General features: G+C 37.8%; 2 protein-coding genes across 4 annotated transcripts; one reads left to right on the top strand and one right to left on the bottom strand.

Annotated features, from left to right (window-relative positions):
- Nucleotides 1–255: 255 nt before the first annotated feature.
- LOC137936877 (probable protein phosphatase 2C 38) lies at nt 256–4,559 on the top strand. 3 transcript variants are annotated; one of them, XM_068781828.1, is made up of 5 exons: nt 256–780; nt 891–1,987; nt 2,279–2,646; nt 3,180–3,416; nt 3,884–4,559. In XM_068781828.1, the coding sequence occupies exons 2-5, from the start codon at nt 1,666–1,668 to the stop codon at nt 4,115–4,117; spliced, it is 1,161 nt and encodes a 386-aa protein (XP_068637929.1). In that variant the 5' UTR covers nt 256–780; nt 891–1,665; the 3' UTR covers nt 4,118–4,559. The 3 variants fall into 3 exon arrangements, with proteins under 3 accessions (XP_068637929.1, XP_068637938.1, XP_068637920.1); XM_068781837.1 differs by having other exon boundaries at nt 881–1,987; XM_068781819.1 differs by having other exon boundaries at nt 256–1,987.
- Nucleotides 4,560–5,027: 468 nt separating this feature from the next.
- LOC137936894 (protein MODIFIER OF SNC1 11-like) lies at nt 5,028–15,421 on the bottom strand. Its single transcript, XM_068781850.1, has 7 exons — nt 15,386–15,421; nt 14,271–14,749; nt 11,112–11,192; nt 10,844–10,969; nt 5,600–5,660; nt 5,441–5,512; nt 5,028–5,306 (listed from the first exon to the last, which is right to left on the bottom strand). Exons 1-6 carry the CDS (start codon nt 15,404–15,406, stop codon nt 5,477–5,479), a joined length of 804 nt encoding a protein of 267 aa, XP_068637951.1. The 5' UTR covers nt 15,407–15,421; the 3' UTR covers nt 5,028–5,306; nt 5,441–5,476.
- Nucleotides 15,422–16,281: the final 860 nt, after the last annotated feature.

Raw genomic sequence — 16,281 nt, 5'->3', positions numbered from 1 at the left:
CCAAAATAACGATGCTTGATAAATTATTGTCTAAACCTTTCAAAATAGGACTAATGGGAATTGAGTTCCTCAAGAAGTGACTTTGCATTGAGAGAGGAACAACGAGGAAAAGTAACCCATCTATTTTAATGTAAGGCTTGCAAGTTAGGTTTTATGGATTAAATGTGTTCTTGCATCAAATATTTTGGATTCAGAATCTTAACAAAAGAAAAGATGGCAGACGAGAAATGAAATGTCTGAGGGGGTGGAGTTGGTTTAGAGGGGGGGAAAGGGAATAAAATAAGAAAAAGAAAACAGAAGAAAAGCAGGGGTAGAGAGGGCAAGAGTTGATTTTGTCTGGGTCTCTCTAAATCTGCGGCGAATTTGGAGGATAGATCAATCAAAACCAGAAAATCAAGAATTAGGAGAGAAAGAGACGAGCGAAAGCTGCCTAAAAACGTGGGTTTGTTGCTCTTCGCACCTCCCTTAATCTCCTCCATTGAATTCCTTTTAGCAGTCTGAAAACGCGACAAAGAAATTGTAACAAAGGCGAAAAGAGTGCGCGAAGACTAAAAACCAAAGCGGAAGGAAGGGGAGAAGGGGGCTTGTTTCTATTCTATTCATCCTTTATTATACCTTCACATTCAGATCTCTTCTGACACCCCATCTCAAGATCTTCTTCTAACAATCTTCAACGTCCTCTTTATCTGTTTCTCCTCTCTCTGAGCAGACTCTGCTCAAGAGTCGTAATGAGATTTCCAAGCTAACGTGGCTGGCAAATACCCATAAACCAGATTCAAGGTATGTGATGCAAAGATCGGAATTTCACTTTAGCACGCCTCGTCGGATGTGAATGTTTTATTTTTGTCGCTCTTAGGTTTTTTTTCTGAATTACTTTAAGGTTGATGCAGGTCCGCATACCAATTTTTTAGGCACACAAGTCAATTCTAAATCCTCTCTTTCGTGCGCATAACCCATTTCCTGATTCTTCTTATTTCTCCTCCCTGCAACATCTTTGCTATTCGCACAGACCTTTGACAACGAGAAGACAAAAAAATCAAGTTTATGTAGGGAAAACATTCAGACCTGCGATTCATGCAAAATTATCTCTTCTTTAAAAAAAAAATCATTCTTTGCCCTTTTATCAGATCCCGTGCACTCCTGCGTCTGCCCATACCTTGTTTTGGAGTTCTCTACAGATTCATGGTTTCTCCTGCGAGCCTTTTAATATACGGGAATAAATTACCTGGATTCAGTTCTAGTGGGAGGCAGGCACTGGAAGTGGTTTCACCACCTGATTGGGTATGCGCTTCGAATGTGCATTCCAATAATTCCATAGATGGATGTTTCGGTGATGCCGTGAAGCAGACACTGGAACGGAAGCGAGTTTCGATTCAATTTTGGATCACATAAGGTTTCAATGGGAATGTGTTTGTGCCTGTGAGCTTCAGATCACTTTGCAAATTGATGCCTGGTTCTGAATATCAGCTAATCTTTTCATTCTGCTAGATTTGGTCTAGGTAGAAGAGTAATATAGGAGTGGAAATTGGAACTGTGATGACATTTGAGTTCTAACTTTTGTTTTTTGTTTGGGATTGAAGTTGATAAGTATTGATCGTTGAGTGCTTAATATTCGTGTTTGCACAAAGTTTTGTTACCCAAATTCTTTAGAAGAAGATGTGAGTAATGGTATATTCTTCTGGTATAATGAGGATTGTAAGTCCTTGTTGGCGACCTGCAACTGAAGATGATAGTTCAAGCAGTGACACTAGCGGGAGGTCTGATGGTCTCCTTTGGTATAAAGATTTGGGCCAGCATGCTAGTGGAGAATTCTCAATGGCAGTCATCCAGGCAAATAGTTTAGTGGAAGATCAAAGCCAGATTGAATCAGGTCCATTGAGCTGGCTCGATTCAGGTCCATGTGGAACATATGTGGGAATCTATGATGGCCATGGAGGTCCTGAGACCGCACGTTACATAAATGAGCATCTGTTCAAGCATCTGAAGAGTATGTGCTTTCTTTTTCTATGATTCTGCAAGTTTTCATGTCATTTTAATTTTTATTTTATTTGTTTTTGCATTAATTATTTATTTTACAGAAACTGGCTTCTGTTAGTATGATTGAATAAATTTATGAATGGATCTTTTAGTAACTTTGTTTACAAGGATCTCAAAAAACAAAGCAGTGTTTTTAACTATAATTTTAAAAATGAAATTAAAGATGAACTTTTAGTTGAGACATCCAGTGCTTCAGTTCTTTATCTTTAGTAAAATTTAAACAACAATGATGTTTGTGCAGAATTTGCATCAGAGCAGCAAGGGATGACACCTGATGTCATACAGAAAGCATTTTTAGCTACTGAAGAAGGTTTCATATCTCTAGTACGAAAACAATGGCAAGAGAAGCCCCAGATAGCATCTGTTGGATCATGTGTTTTGGTTGGAATTATATGCAGTGGAAACCTATATACTGCAAATCTTGGAGATTCCCGTGTAGTTTTAGGGAGACTAGAAAAAGCTCCAAGAGAAGTTACACCTATTCAATTGTCAGCAGAGCACAATGCAGGACATGAATCTATAAGACAAGAGCTCTGCCAATTACATCCGGATGACTCACGAATTGTAGTTCTGAAACATAAAGTTTGGCGTGTTAAGGGCATTATACAGGTAAGGTAGATTTTTTTCTTTATTTTTTTTTTGTGAAAAGTATGGATGTTGAACTAAGTAAAACTCTTTTTCTTCTTATAATGCTATTGGCAATTGCTACCAAATGATTATCCATTATGGTCTCAAATAGCTTGTTTGATTTTGTATTGGCTTCGCTTTTCATTTTTTAAGCAGTAGAAGAAGTAAATCTAGTGGTGGAAAGATTTCACATATGCATGCTATTAATATATAAAAATGAATTTAATGGATTTGTTGGTGTTGTGTTTTTTTTTCTAGTGATAAAATACATAAAAACTGGTGAGAAAGGAAATATATACAAATTGCTAAGATTATTGTTCACAAACAGATGGAGAGTGTTTTTGTGTGTGTATGAGTGAGTTAGCGAGTGACTTGTTATGTGTTTTAAGTACAGTACTTTTTGTATCATGAACATTGTTATTGGTGCTTTAAAAGTGAATTATTCAACTGAGTCAACATTAAGCAGTCAGTTCTACTATGGTAGTTCATGCTCTGATCCTCATATCGTGATGCAGGTCTCGAGGTCTATCGGTGATGCTTACTTGAAAAACGCTGAGTTCAACCGTGAGCCTCTCCTTTCAAGGTTCCGATTGCCTGAGCCCTTCGCAAAGCCCATTCTCAGTGCTGAGCCATCAATAGTAGTACATAAACTCCAACCTAATGATCTATTCCTTATATTTGCATCAGACGGTCTGTGGGAGCACCTTAGCAATCAGGAGGCAGTTGACATCATTCACCAGTACCCACATCATGTGAGAATTCATTTCCTATTTTAGATTTATAAACGTTACTTGGAAATGCCGTTTGCCATTTATACTGTGTTGGGGGCAGCTTAGTGTGCATATGGATCAATACTATAGATCCCTATCTTGAGTGGCTATAATCACCAGAAGAATGTTCCATGCATTAGTGAATCCCCATTCAGATAGATACCTGAACTTATGAAATTTTTGTCAAATTTCTTCTAGTTGAAGGTGTCCAATTGAATGGCTGCAGTTTTCTTTTATGTTGGATTTGCTTCCTTATCATTGGTGATAACTTTAAGAACTGGCATATTTTGTTCAACTCTCCCCAAGGCATACAGACTTGGTGCAAAGATAGATTGCCCAAGTCTGAGCCCAAGTTGGGCAAGTATCAACCATATATGATATGATGCCTGGATGGCATTTGTTTGGATTTTCACTTCTCAGTAATAACCGACTGTTTCGCACATGTGCAGGGAATTGCAAGGAGACTGATCAAAGCTGCATTGCAGGAAGCTGCAAAGAAACGAGAAATGCGGTACTCAGACCTCAAGAAGATTGATCGAGGAGTAAGAAGACATTTTCATGATGACATCACTGTAGTGGTATTGTTTTTAGACCCGCATTTAATTAGTAAGAGCTCCTTTCGTGGCCCTACTATTTCAATGAAAGGAGGCGGGGGCCCTGTGCAAGCTGACTGCAAGTCATAGTACAACGCCCTCGGTCCTAAGTATCCCATCCCTGTTTCCCACTAAAAATTCTTTCTGTACACTAACTTTGGCTCCCAAAAGACTTCTGGCCATGACCAACCATATTAGGCCTTGCAGTCTTAACAAGAAAAGCCATGTAAATTCGTCAAAAATTACTTGATTAGTTGGAACTGAAGCATGATATAGATTCCGTTAAAATCAGTGGAACGATTCAGATGTTGGCAGTTCCATATGCATCTTTCAAGTTAGAAGTACAGGTGACTGCAACTCTTTCCGCAAGTTTTCATCCGAAAGGCTAATTATGACCATGGAGATTTTTTATGACTTATTATTTTTTGCTTCCCAAGTTTTTAGCATCTGTGCTTGGACGAGCCATAGAGTTTCCGATGTTCATTCTGTCTTGATGTTTGATTGTAAAAATGGAAACTGCACACTTTCACAATTGTTCTCTGGTTCAGCAATTGGTAAACTGGAATCCATTTCCCTCAAGACCCTTCCATGTTGGATAATCTCAACCAGATGATGGATTGCGAGGCAGAAAAACAATCTGCCATTAATTATGTTTAATAAATTAGAACAATCGTTCAAATTAACTGCCTGATTTGTGTTCAGCTGGAATCATAGCTGGAACTGGAAATAGAATCAGGAAATGCAAGAAAAGGGTCACGGCAGTTACCAAAAAGGAAAAAGAAACAGTTAATGTGTAGTCGTACTAGTTCTGCAAGTTCAATAGATGTAAACGGTTAAGTACTTTTCACGCTTCCAGTCTTGCAGAAATTTATGTTTGCCTGATAGCTAACATTTCATGCTAAATCCTGTTTGAAAATTGGTATGATTTATAGGCAGAGAAGGATATATTGGTTCACTGTTTTTTAAATTTTAACTTATTTGAATGTTAGACCCGTCTGCATTCAAGGCAACAACCAAAGCCCTTGCCAAGTGTTTTGAATTTCTATAGAACTTCAAAACAAAAAACATATACTCTGCAACTCTTCTACAACATAGAAATTTCAGAATATGCAAGTTCTCCATACAGTAGACAAGAACTGATCACATCTTTGTAAATAAGTCAAGTTTGTGTCTGCCTCTATTGCAAGCTGGTAGCCTGGCATGACCAAATCCCTCCCATGGTCACCAAAACATCTCAAAAATGTTGCTTCAGTCACTTGCACCCGCACCAAAGGAGGAACTGCAAAGCAATTGCACACAGTAATTTAATCCAAAAGCACTCGGGAAAGCGAATAGAAAACTACTAAACGGAGATGCAAGGAAACAGATATCCTTGAAATACAAAAGCACAAAGAAATAAGGCAATTCCCTTACAATTCATGTCTCTACATCTTTTCATAGCTGTTGCACTCAGGCCCCCCCAGTGTTTTGTGGAGCATCCGTCTTCTGAAAAATTCAAATGCAGAAAAATTATAAAATAAGAAAACAGAGAGCTGAACTATCTCGCATAATAGGTCAAAGGCACGGAATTACCAGTTCAGGATTTGCCTTGCCATTTGCTTCTGAAGAATTGCCAGTTGATGCTTCTCCAAACCTGACAGATAATTAAATATGAGCTTGGAAAGTAATATATTCTCCCAGCTGTAAAACATGGAATCCATGACTTGCTACTCAAAACCCATACAAACTCAAATTCGAATATAAGTCGCTGACTGTAGGTTGACAAACAGCACACGCATTCACAAGGATCCTTCACCTCTACATGCCTAAAAATGCACTTAATTGTTGAACTTTAACTTCTTCCATGGAATTCTTGGGATATACAGAGTATTTTCCTACACTGGATCACTGGCTCTTGGTTTTTTTGCATTTTACAGAGAGAACACAGGCACTATAACTGCATAGCAGGATGGACAGAGATAATATTCTTTTCCCATCAGTCAGAAATCAGAACCAGCTCGCCGCACAAATTGTTTTATATCTCGAGAGAATTGCAGGAATAAAACATTTGAATTATACTCGACACCATTATCAAGACTATGGAACTCCTAAATGTAGATTCCACTCTAGACTCTATCATCATAGTCCATCAATGGCTCAAACCAACTTCCACACATACCAACCAAGTTTCTTCTTATCAATGCGATTGCCTGCCTTAATTCTACACATTTGAGAATCATCTTAGCTATGCAACCTGTCATACCTTCTGCACATTCTATCAGTCTTGGATTACAGCTCAATCAAATCGTTGTCTATCTGATTAAAAGAACTTACTTGCAAATTGCTACTTGGACCTTGACACAGGCCACATGGGCAGCATCTAGTATGAAAAATTGGGTTCGAGTCTCACCAGGTAATAAGGGGTGTATACATGTGTAATCAATATTCGGAAACGGGAAGAAAAAAACAGAAATTAGTCGTAAGTATGTAGTAGCCTGTTAAATATGATGTACGGGATATCTTGGTCATTTCCCACAGTGTGTATGTATCAGTGAGGACGTCAGTATGTCTGTATTGGTCCATGGTCTAATTATCATTGAATTAGGACAGGTAATTGTAGAGATATTGGGGTTTATGTGTATGAAGGGTACTGCATTCACACAGTATCAAAACAATAGATCAGAGATACAAGCTTGTTAAGCTCCCTTCTTCTCCATTGAAGTCCACGTTTTCATAGAAAAGGGGAATTTCAAGGTTGTGCTTCTCTGGTTGACAAAAATTAGTTTTTTTTTTATTTTCTTTTCTACCATAACCCAAGTGTTGATGTCCACTACTGCCAATTGAGCAGTTTTGATAAGTGATTACTGCCCTCAGAGGTTTCTTTTGACTTGGATCTAATCCAATTGAACAGTACACGGCCTAATACTGGGATTTTTTACAGCGTCATCCTCTGGGAAGCTGACATCAACCCTAATTTGGTATTCTAGCCTTTTCCTTAGCTTCATTATATCGAATTTCAGTTCTTATACTCATGATTGGCTGGCTCAAATCACTTTTTCTGCCCTAATCTAAACTTTTTGGTTCACTGTGGCGCCGCATACCTTGCGCATGTATCTTTGAACTTTGAAGTGCTTTTGTGATTATAGTAACTATTGTTGTTTTTTAATGGCTGATTTCAGAGAGGTTATTACTCCCACAAGGGATTTTGCAGTTTCAGATGGAAAGGATACTGCATTCATTACCTCAAAGCAACTGAATGGACAATGATTTTAATTGGACTAAGTCTGTCGGTATCTATCTTAAGCTCAAGAGGAAATCAAAGTTTATCAGAAATGATCCTCCAGTACCTGTAACAAATGATTGGGAAGCTGAAGACAGTCAACTTGGTTGCTTAACAGTATGGACTCCAGATCATAAACTGTGAGACAGCCACGGAAATGTGGGTGTATTTGGAATCATTATATGCTCAGGAGAGTAACTTATTTCATGCCTCTGAGTTATATGCTAGACTATTTAGTCTTAAGCGAGGAGAAAGGTCAATCCCTGATTACTACAGTGAACTACGAGGTATCTCAAGAAATTAGCATGTTTCACCCCCTTACTACAAATGAAAGGGAACTTAACAAACAACAAGGACAGTTTCTAAATGCAAAGTTTCTAGATGGACTGGGACCAGAGTTTGACGGAGTTAGAGCTCGGCTGCTAGCTTCAAATGATATTCCTTCACTCTCTACAGCCTTTGACAGGGCAATGCGGGCAGAGACAGCAATTTTTTTCAAAGGTACTAAGGAGATTAAAACTGGTAATGCATTCAACATCCCTGGTCAGTCACATTCTAATCGAAGGTCGTGGTGGCAATGTTAGAGGCAAAGGTAGAGAGGGGTCCAGTAGAGGACAAAGCCAGAATGACAGTAGAGTGACAGAAAGCGTATTCATTGTGGGCGCACTAATCATTTTTCTGATAAGTACAGGATTAAGTTTGGAAAGCCCACTTGAGCAAACTCGTTAACTCATAACAGCATTAAGCCTGAGACCAAACACATGGTGGGTATTTTACCAGAATCCCCAGATGAAATGCAGCAACTTGCTCAACAAATGGCTCAGCTGGCCTGTACATCAAGGTCTTCTACTTCAGCATCTGTTGCCCAACCTCCACTTCCTACATCTCCTCTCATCAGTTCAGGAGTGTCTGCTATACATGTGCATCTTGTGTCCTCCTAGGTAATTGACTCAGGAGCTTCTACACATATATCACTCCTCATTTATTGATCTTGGGGAGTCTTCTTTGGTAAAGCATGTTACTCTTGTTGATGGCTCAATGTCTTGTTTCAAGGGTGTGGGTAATATCACACCTACCCATTCATGTCTCTTAAATCTATGTTGTTTGTTCCGAAATTTCCTCTTAATCTGTTATCTGTTAGTTAAATCACAAAGTCCATAAATTGTTCTATGTGTTGTTCAGGATCTCACAATGAAGAAGATGATTGGTTATGTGCATGAGAGAGGACTACACAACTTGGAAGGCACATCATAGATACCTTCACCTGCTCTTCGTGCTACAATTTTACCCTTCTAGTGGCATCTAGAACTTGATCATCTCCCTCCAAAGAAGTTAGTTGAGTTATTTCCTACATTACCTTCAAGCCTATGTTTTTAGTGTGAGAGTCATGTCAGCTGGGCAAACACCATCGGAACAGTTTTCTGTTGAGTCAGACAAGGAGTAGTAAGACATTTGGAATTGTTTACTCTGATGTATGACCTTGTCTAGTTTCTAGTATTTTTGGTTTTTGTTTCATTAATTTATGATTTTAGTCACACTTGTTGGGTATACTTCTTGAGGGTGAAATCTGAAGTGTATGATGTGTTTTTGAACTTTTATAATGAAATAAAAACTCAATTTGGTGTGTCTCTTCAGATTTTATGCACTGATAATGAATTGGAATTCATGAATCATAAATTTAGTGCATTTTATCAAGTTCATGACATAATTCATCGTGTGATTTGGCTCCACAACAAAATAGAGTAGTTGAACGTAAGAATAGACATATGTTAGATAGCAAGAACAATGTTTATCCATATGCACGTCACTAAGTCATATTGGGGTGATGCAGCTCTTACTGCCTATCTTCTCATCAATAGGATAACAATGTCAATACTTGGGGGTAATATTCCTCTTCAGTTGTTGAATCCGTTAGATACATTGTTTCCAGTCTCCTCGTACTTTTGGGTGTGTCTGTTTTGCCTATGTTTTTGGAACATCTTCAGATAAATTGTCCCCACATGTAGTTAAATGTGTTTTTTGGGAATATTTTCGGACATAAAAGGGATACAAATGTTACTACTTCTCTAAGGAAAACATTTGCATCTACAGATGTGACGTTTCGAGGATGTTCCTTTCTTGTATAACTCCACTTCAATGTATCCTCCAACAATCCCAATTCCAGGTAAGTAGAGGATATGCCTTGTCCACCACAATCCATTGTTGCAGAGAAACCCTTACAGGTGTATCAACAATGTAAACATGGTCAGCAAGACAACACAATTCCTCTCTCTCGCAGGTTCCAGCATCCCTTCGCTATCAAATCCTGAAGTAACTGATTTACATCTTCCTATCACTTTTCATAAAGGAGTTCGTGTGTTTACTTGTCATCCATTATCCCATTATGGTCTCCTTTGACTCTTTATCTACCATGTATAAGCAATTTGCATTGTCAATGTCCTCATGTACAATTCCTTCTTCTATACAGGATGTTCTTAAGTCATTTCGGTGGAAACAAGTTATAGATGTTGAAATGGAAGCATTGACTATTGAGGTACGTGGACCCTGTGTGATGCTCCCGATGCTACTATTATCGGTTGTCATTGGGTATACATAGTTAAATACAAACCAGATGGATCTATTGAACGCTATAAAGCTTGATTAATTGCTAAAAGGAATGCTCAAATGTACAACATTGATGTGTTTGAGACTTTTTCCCCAGTAGCACAATTCACATCTGTTCGTATACTAGTCTCTATTGCAATTAACCAAAGATCGCCACTATTCTAGCTAGATATTAAAAATGTTTTCCTTTATGGTGATTTAGTAGAGGAGGTTTATATAGAACAACCTCCTGGATCATTGCTCAAGGGGAGATGGGAAAGGTATGTAAACTAAAGAAGGTAAGTTATAGGCTTAAACAGAGTCCTAGGACATGGTTTGAGAAGTTCAGCCAAGTGGTGAGGTCCTTTAGTTTCTCATGGAGCCACTGTAATTATTCTTTATTTGTCATAAATAGGTCCTCTAAAATGGTGATTTTTCTTGTGTATGTTAATGATATTATTCTATCAAGCAGTGATATACCAGGTATTGAAGATGCTAAGCATCATCTAGCTAAACACTTTTAGACTAAAGACTTGGGGACTTTAAAGTACTTCCTTGGGATAGAGATTGCCAGAAGTAAGGCTGGTATTATATTAACATTGTATCTTTTAGTTTGCACTGAGGGGGAGTGCTTAATATGAAGTAAGAGGTATTTTGGTCATTTTCCACATTGTGTATGTATCAATGAGGACACCCATAGAGTTAGTATGTCTATATTAGACTATGGTCAAATTCTCATTAAATTTGGACATGTAATTGTGAAGATATTGGGGTTTATGTGTACGAGGGGTAGAGATGGAATTTCATCTGTAATCACTAAAGTGGATAAAACACTGAAGGGGATCGCCAGCCTCCCAAATCCAAATTAGTTATGCTCTTCTCTCAAAGTCTCTCTTTTTGCTCTTCTCCACCCTCTCAACTCTCTTTTACTTACAATTTCACATAACCCAATGAAACAAAAATGCTTCCCTAACCTGGCTGCCCTTGCCTTCCGTTTGTCGTCTTCTAGAGGATCAAGCTTAGGCCCTTGTGCAAATCTTTCAAAGCGAGCTTTCTTTTTTGCCTCTTCATCAACTGTGGGTTGTGATGTGAACCCAAATCTGACAATAAAATAATAAAAACACAATCAAAAGAATGAAATATTAGCCATACATTAACAATCTATTGTGTTCTATGTTATTGTCGCAGTTGTTGCTTGTCAAAACTGGCTAATAGTTATATAAGTGAGGAAAAAAGAGAAACCTTTCAGCTCTAGCCTTCCTTTTTTGCTCTTCTAATTTTTTCAATTCCATCGAGCCGCATATTGTGGTTGCAGTGCCAAACCTGCCCATAAGATTGAATGCCACATATCAGACAAGTACAAATGGTTGCTTTCAACCACTACAAAATGGTGAGACATCTAGCAAGAATTTTTTTTTGGAAACCTGGAGGGAATTATTCCTCTTTTTAAGTTGTCTATGTTTTTACGTCTTCTTCTTTACATTATTCTATAAAACTTTCATGCTTTATGCATTATTTTAAGTTTTATTTTAAATTTCAGACAATAATTCCTGATTATTACCTGGTAATCCTCTTTTTGGATTTTTTTTCAAAGTTGTAGAGTTTCCTTTGGTTCAATTGTTTCATAAAAAAAAAATTATTGATATATTTTTACAATAAAGCTTTTAGCTAACAATTAGCTGGAAAAGACCTGATAGCAGACATATAATATGGTAAATAAGTATTAATGGCATAACCTTTAAGTGAAGAGATGGAAGCAGAAAAAGACAAACAGAAATAAAGGGATAATACAGTTACTTACCAACTTGTTGCCTATTACAACCACAACGATACTCATGAAAACACAGGGAGGAAAAAGATTAAGCTAAAAATTTGAAGATGTCTTTAAAAAATCCATTCCAATTGAAGATAATCAGAATCTTAAATACATGGAACATTTTTTTCTTTCTCAAATTGCACAACATTCATTTACGTCATATGGTAGGTCAGGTTCATAAATGATAGAGGCAAAGCCAACAGTGTAAGTTAATTCAAGATTATGCTAGTTTTCATGTTCAATCAGACAAAAGGGCACACCTTGAGATCTTAATTCATATGACAGTAAAACCCCTTTAATTGTTTTCTTTGGGGGGAAAGGTGGGATTTACTTCTCATTTAATAATTTTATTCTGGAGACGACACTATATTTTGAATGTTATCTGCAGGCAAACACATTCTCAGGTTTTACTCCCCCTTCTTCTTCTTCTTCTTCTTCTTCATCTTCGTCTTCTTCTTCTTCTTCTTAATTAGAACTTCCCACATCAATAATGGTAGTTATTCATAAATATAAATGTGCAAGAACATTAGTATCTATGTAATTATCTCTACTTTTTCAGCCCCCATTCTCCCACCAGAATTTCATCATGGTCACTTCCCGAGATTGGATGTTGAAGCTCAACTTCGATGGAAATTCTTTGAGCAACCCAGACCCATAGGGAATGGGAGGGTTAACAGTGATCACTCTAGCAGAATATTACTGGTCTGTTTATGCCCTCTCCAGCTCCGCTGAAGCCGACTGCTGTGCTCAATTGCAGGGAATCAAACTTTCCGCTCAACAATTCAGCTCTAATGTTATATTAGAGGGGGGGCTCAGCCAATGTTATTGGATGGATGAAAAGAAGTCCTCCTCACTACCATGGAGGCTCTCCCATGTTTTCAATGAAATTTGCCAACAATATCTCGGATTACTTGTGGATTAGTGTGTGTGTGTAATTGGATGGATGAAAAGAAGTCCTCCTCACTACCATGGAGGCTCTCCCATGTTTTCAATGAAATTTGCCAACAATATCTCGGACTACTTGTGGATTAGAAGGGGGAGGGGGGGGGGGAGGAGGGGGGAGGTTGTATCAAGGAGCTTCCAAGGCCTGAGAATTCCCTCTCCCTCTATCTTGCAACCATTTCAGTTGATTAATAAAAGCACAAGCAAACAAAAGAAAAAAACACGTTATATGATTTCAAAATAACTATACAAAATGCTCCACCTTTTGCTAAATAATCAACTCTAAGATGCTCTTCCAATCAATAGAGCGGCTAAAACCATAAGTTAGCAGATAAGAAAAGAAAATAAAAATTGAGAAGAAAAAGGGAAACTTTTTAACATTACACAAATAAGAACGAAGATTGTCTGATATGAAAGTGGTATGTGGAAAGACAGTGATAGAATGGGTCACAACAAACTGTTTAGAATTTCATTTTCCTCTTTTATAACTACTCTGAACTATTTGTAGATTGTGTTAAAGTTATAGGACCCACATTTCTTTAGTTTCCTTCCTTTTTGTGATCTCTCATAAACAATCAAATCAACATCATTTCCTCAACTGCAGACAGAAAAAATTTAGGACTTCTGATTGTTGGTTTTTAGAAACTTTTTTTTTTACTCCGCTTATGTATTTACTTATGTCTACCAGCAAGGTGTCCTGGTTCCAGCTTCAAATTCATCAGTTTAGGTTGAGCTTCCACCATGTTGCAAAGGAGAAGCAAAGACTACTTTTGGCATACAGAGATACAAAGACCAGAAAAAATGAGAGATGCTGCATTAATAAGATAATTGATGACAAACATGCCATGGATGATGAATCCATGGTGGAGCAGGAAATGTATTGGGTGTGTGTTAAAGTACAAAGTGAGGAAGGTGGAACCTGGAAATTTTCGTTAAGCCAAATAAAATTTGAGCAGACTTTGCCAAGTAGAGCTGCAAGCTACAGGCAAGAAGTTTATACAGCCCTCCTCCACGTTCAACAAATGTTTCTTCATCTATTTAACAGAATCACTTATCTTTATTATCAAAGGTATGATGGTCCTATACCAACTTGTTCTTTGGCTGTCATATATTTCCGTACATCTGCTTTCAATCAACTTGTTCCTTAGTATAGACTATAATTCCATACTAGAATTCCATGAAAAACGTCACCAAAGTAAGATGCAGCATCAATCCCCAAAATTAGCTCCATGCCATGAAAAAGCTTCTCTCTAAAACTTGATGGAGGAAACATAAATGTCCAAGATACATCAGCTCTTAAAGTCTTTTCATACGACCCATTACCAAAAAATTAAAAAAAAAAAAAAAAAAACTAAGCTGCGTTGTCCTATACAGTCGATCTTCCTATTCCATCCAGCAAGTAAATCAACTTATACGTATGGAGGGATTTTTAAATCCCTTGTCCCAGAGGCGAACGAAATAACAAATAAGCTTCATGGACCTTTCAAGATAAATTTGGACCAAGGTACGTCACACCAACGACTAACTCAACCCTAAAGTCCCTTCTCTCCATTTACCACATTCTAACCTTTACAACAACCATAACGGAGAAAAAACTGAAGCAGAGAACTTTTGTATAAAACCAAAGTTAAGATTCGTCGCACCTTTCCGCTCGAGAATTTCTCTTTTCTGCTTCGGAAAGCTGCACGGGCACTCCAAAACGCTCAGCGCGGCGGAACTTCTTCTGAAGATCCGAAATAGGTATGGAGGAGGTAGGAGAGCTCAAAGCGATTTCTTTATTTTCCTTGCCTTCCACGCCATCTTTCCGAGGTTCTTCAACCGCCGAAGCATTCTCAGACGAGAGACGCAGCGTGGAAGCCGCAGAGCTGTCGAGACGTTGTGCTAGAGAAGGACTTTGCGGGGATGTCTCTAGGGTTTTCTTCGGGAGTTCGGTCACTTTTGGTTTCTGCAATTCCATGGCCATGTGCAAAACGCGAGAGTCGAAAACTCTGTTCTGTAGAGTATTCTGAAGCAAGAAGAGTGTGTAATCTTTTGGGAGGCGGTAAAAGCAGTCACGGTTCACAGGCGTCTGCAAAAGAACGCCGCTACGACTTCCATGAGACGATAAGAGAGTAAGAAGCACCTAAGAGAGGTAAATTCGTAAAACCGATTAACGAATTTTTTGTTCATTCAGTTTTCTCTAATTTAAAATATTTCACTTTAATCTAAACTATATTTTTTCTAACAATCTTAGCCATCCGATCATACACATCCAATATAAAAAACTATTTGGTATGAAATATATGAAATAACAATCTCAGCCATTGTAATTTTTAAAATAAAATTTATCTTCAAAATAATTATTATTTAAACAAAATAATAAATAGAATAAAAAACTAATGATTATTTATTGGAATAAAAGATTCTGATGAAAAATGTGATTTAAAAATAAAAATCTGTGGAGAAAATAATTATTGACAAAAAAAAATTCCACAAGAAAAAAAAAGTTTCGCAGGATTGGTGGAAATAATTAGGGTTCAGGTGGCCTTCTGAACCCTAATCCCGAGCACGCTTCGGAAAAACCAGGCGGACATCCGGAGATAAAAAGCAGCTCTTCCAATCTCAATACATCAGATCCCAAGACTAATTTTCCACAATATTCTTCGTCATCCCGAGCCTCTAATCATTTCACCACATTACTCCACAAATCTAACCAGTGGCCGGGACTTGCAACCCTGCAACTCCACCAAACCGAGAAAAAGGGAACAGGGAACACCACTGACTCTGCTGCTGCATGCATTTCCACATTACAGTCACGTCCTCGACGCTCACGTCGATTCTCTCAGTGAAACTCGGTTAAAATAGGGTGTCTAACTCTGTGCTGGGATTCGGGCTGAGAAGACCACGAGGAAGCAGAGGCAGAGGGTCTGTATTATTGCGGAGAAAAGGGAAAAAAAGCGAAGACGACAAATGAGTCCATCCTAGTGCCCAAGCCCAAGCAACGGAGGATTGTGCAGGAAGCAAACACGTGCATGCGGCCAAAACCACACCGTTTGTATCCACGCCGCCTGGTTCCTTTCCCATCCCGTCCACCGCGTTTTTCTTTTATGAAAACAATATTCTATTTTTCTCCTTCGCTTTTTAATAAACGACAATCACATTTCTTAGATTTTTCCCATTAATCTAATACGAAAAAGTCATTTACTCGAAACTCTATCTCAACCATCTTATCATGATTAACGGCTATCTTAACCATTCGATCAACGGTTATGATTTTTCATATTAGATCAATCATGTATACCAAAAATGATAATTAAGAATATTAGAAGTTTTCTGAGGATATATGATGAGAGCGTTAATCCAATACGAAAAGTTATTTGGTGCGAAACATGGGAAACACTATCTCAACCATCCGATAATGATCAACGACTATCTTAACCATCTCACAACCGTCCGATCAACGTTTATCATAATTGTCCGATCAACATGGGAAACACTATTTCAATTGTCTAATTATGATAGTTGTTTCGTATTAAATCAGCAGTGTATCCAAGGAATGATAATTATGAATATTATTGTATTTACATGTATTTAATATGATAATGAAAATAACCAGAAACTAATACCATACATCCTACATTAACAAAAGAGATATTATTCCAACGAAAATTATAA

Source organism: Aristolochia californica, unplaced genomic scaffold (assembly GCF_029961685.1).
Source record: "Aristolochia californica isolate CCGP_79_NKW_82.1479 unplaced genomic scaffold, dmAriCali1.0.hap1 SCAF_10, whole genome shotgun sequence".
NCBI lineage: Eukaryota > Viridiplantae > Streptophyta > Magnoliopsida > Piperales > Aristolochiaceae > Aristolochia > Aristolochia californica.
Note: the sequence above shows the minus strand (reverse complement) of the source record. Positions and strands in the feature narration are given on the sequence as shown.

Bases quoted from the DNA above. Each gene is read 5' to 3' on its own strand.
- LOC137936877 (XM_068781828.1), top strand. From the start codon at position 1,666: ATGGTATATTCTTCTGGTATAATGAGGATTGTAAGTCCTTGTTGGCGA. The intron at 1,988-2,278 runs GTATGTGCTTTC...ATGTTTGTGCAG, and splicing joins TCTGTTCAAGCATCTGAAGA to AATTTGCATCAGAGCAGCAA. The intron at 2,647-3,179 runs GTAAGGTAGATT...ATCGTGATGCAG, and splicing joins GTGTTAAGGGCATTATACAG to GTCTCGAGGTCTATCGGTGA.
- LOC137936894 (XM_068781850.1), bottom strand. From the start codon at position 15,406: ATGCATGCAGCAGCAGAGTCA. The intron at 5,661-10,843 runs GTTAGGGAAGCA...ATTATCTGTCAG, and splicing joins CGGAAGGCAAGGGCAGCCAG to GTTTGGAGAAGCATCAACTG. The intron at 5,513-5,599 runs GTAATTCCGTGC...TGAATTTTTCAG, and splicing joins GCAAGGCAAATCCTGAACTG to AAGACGGATGCTCCACAAAA.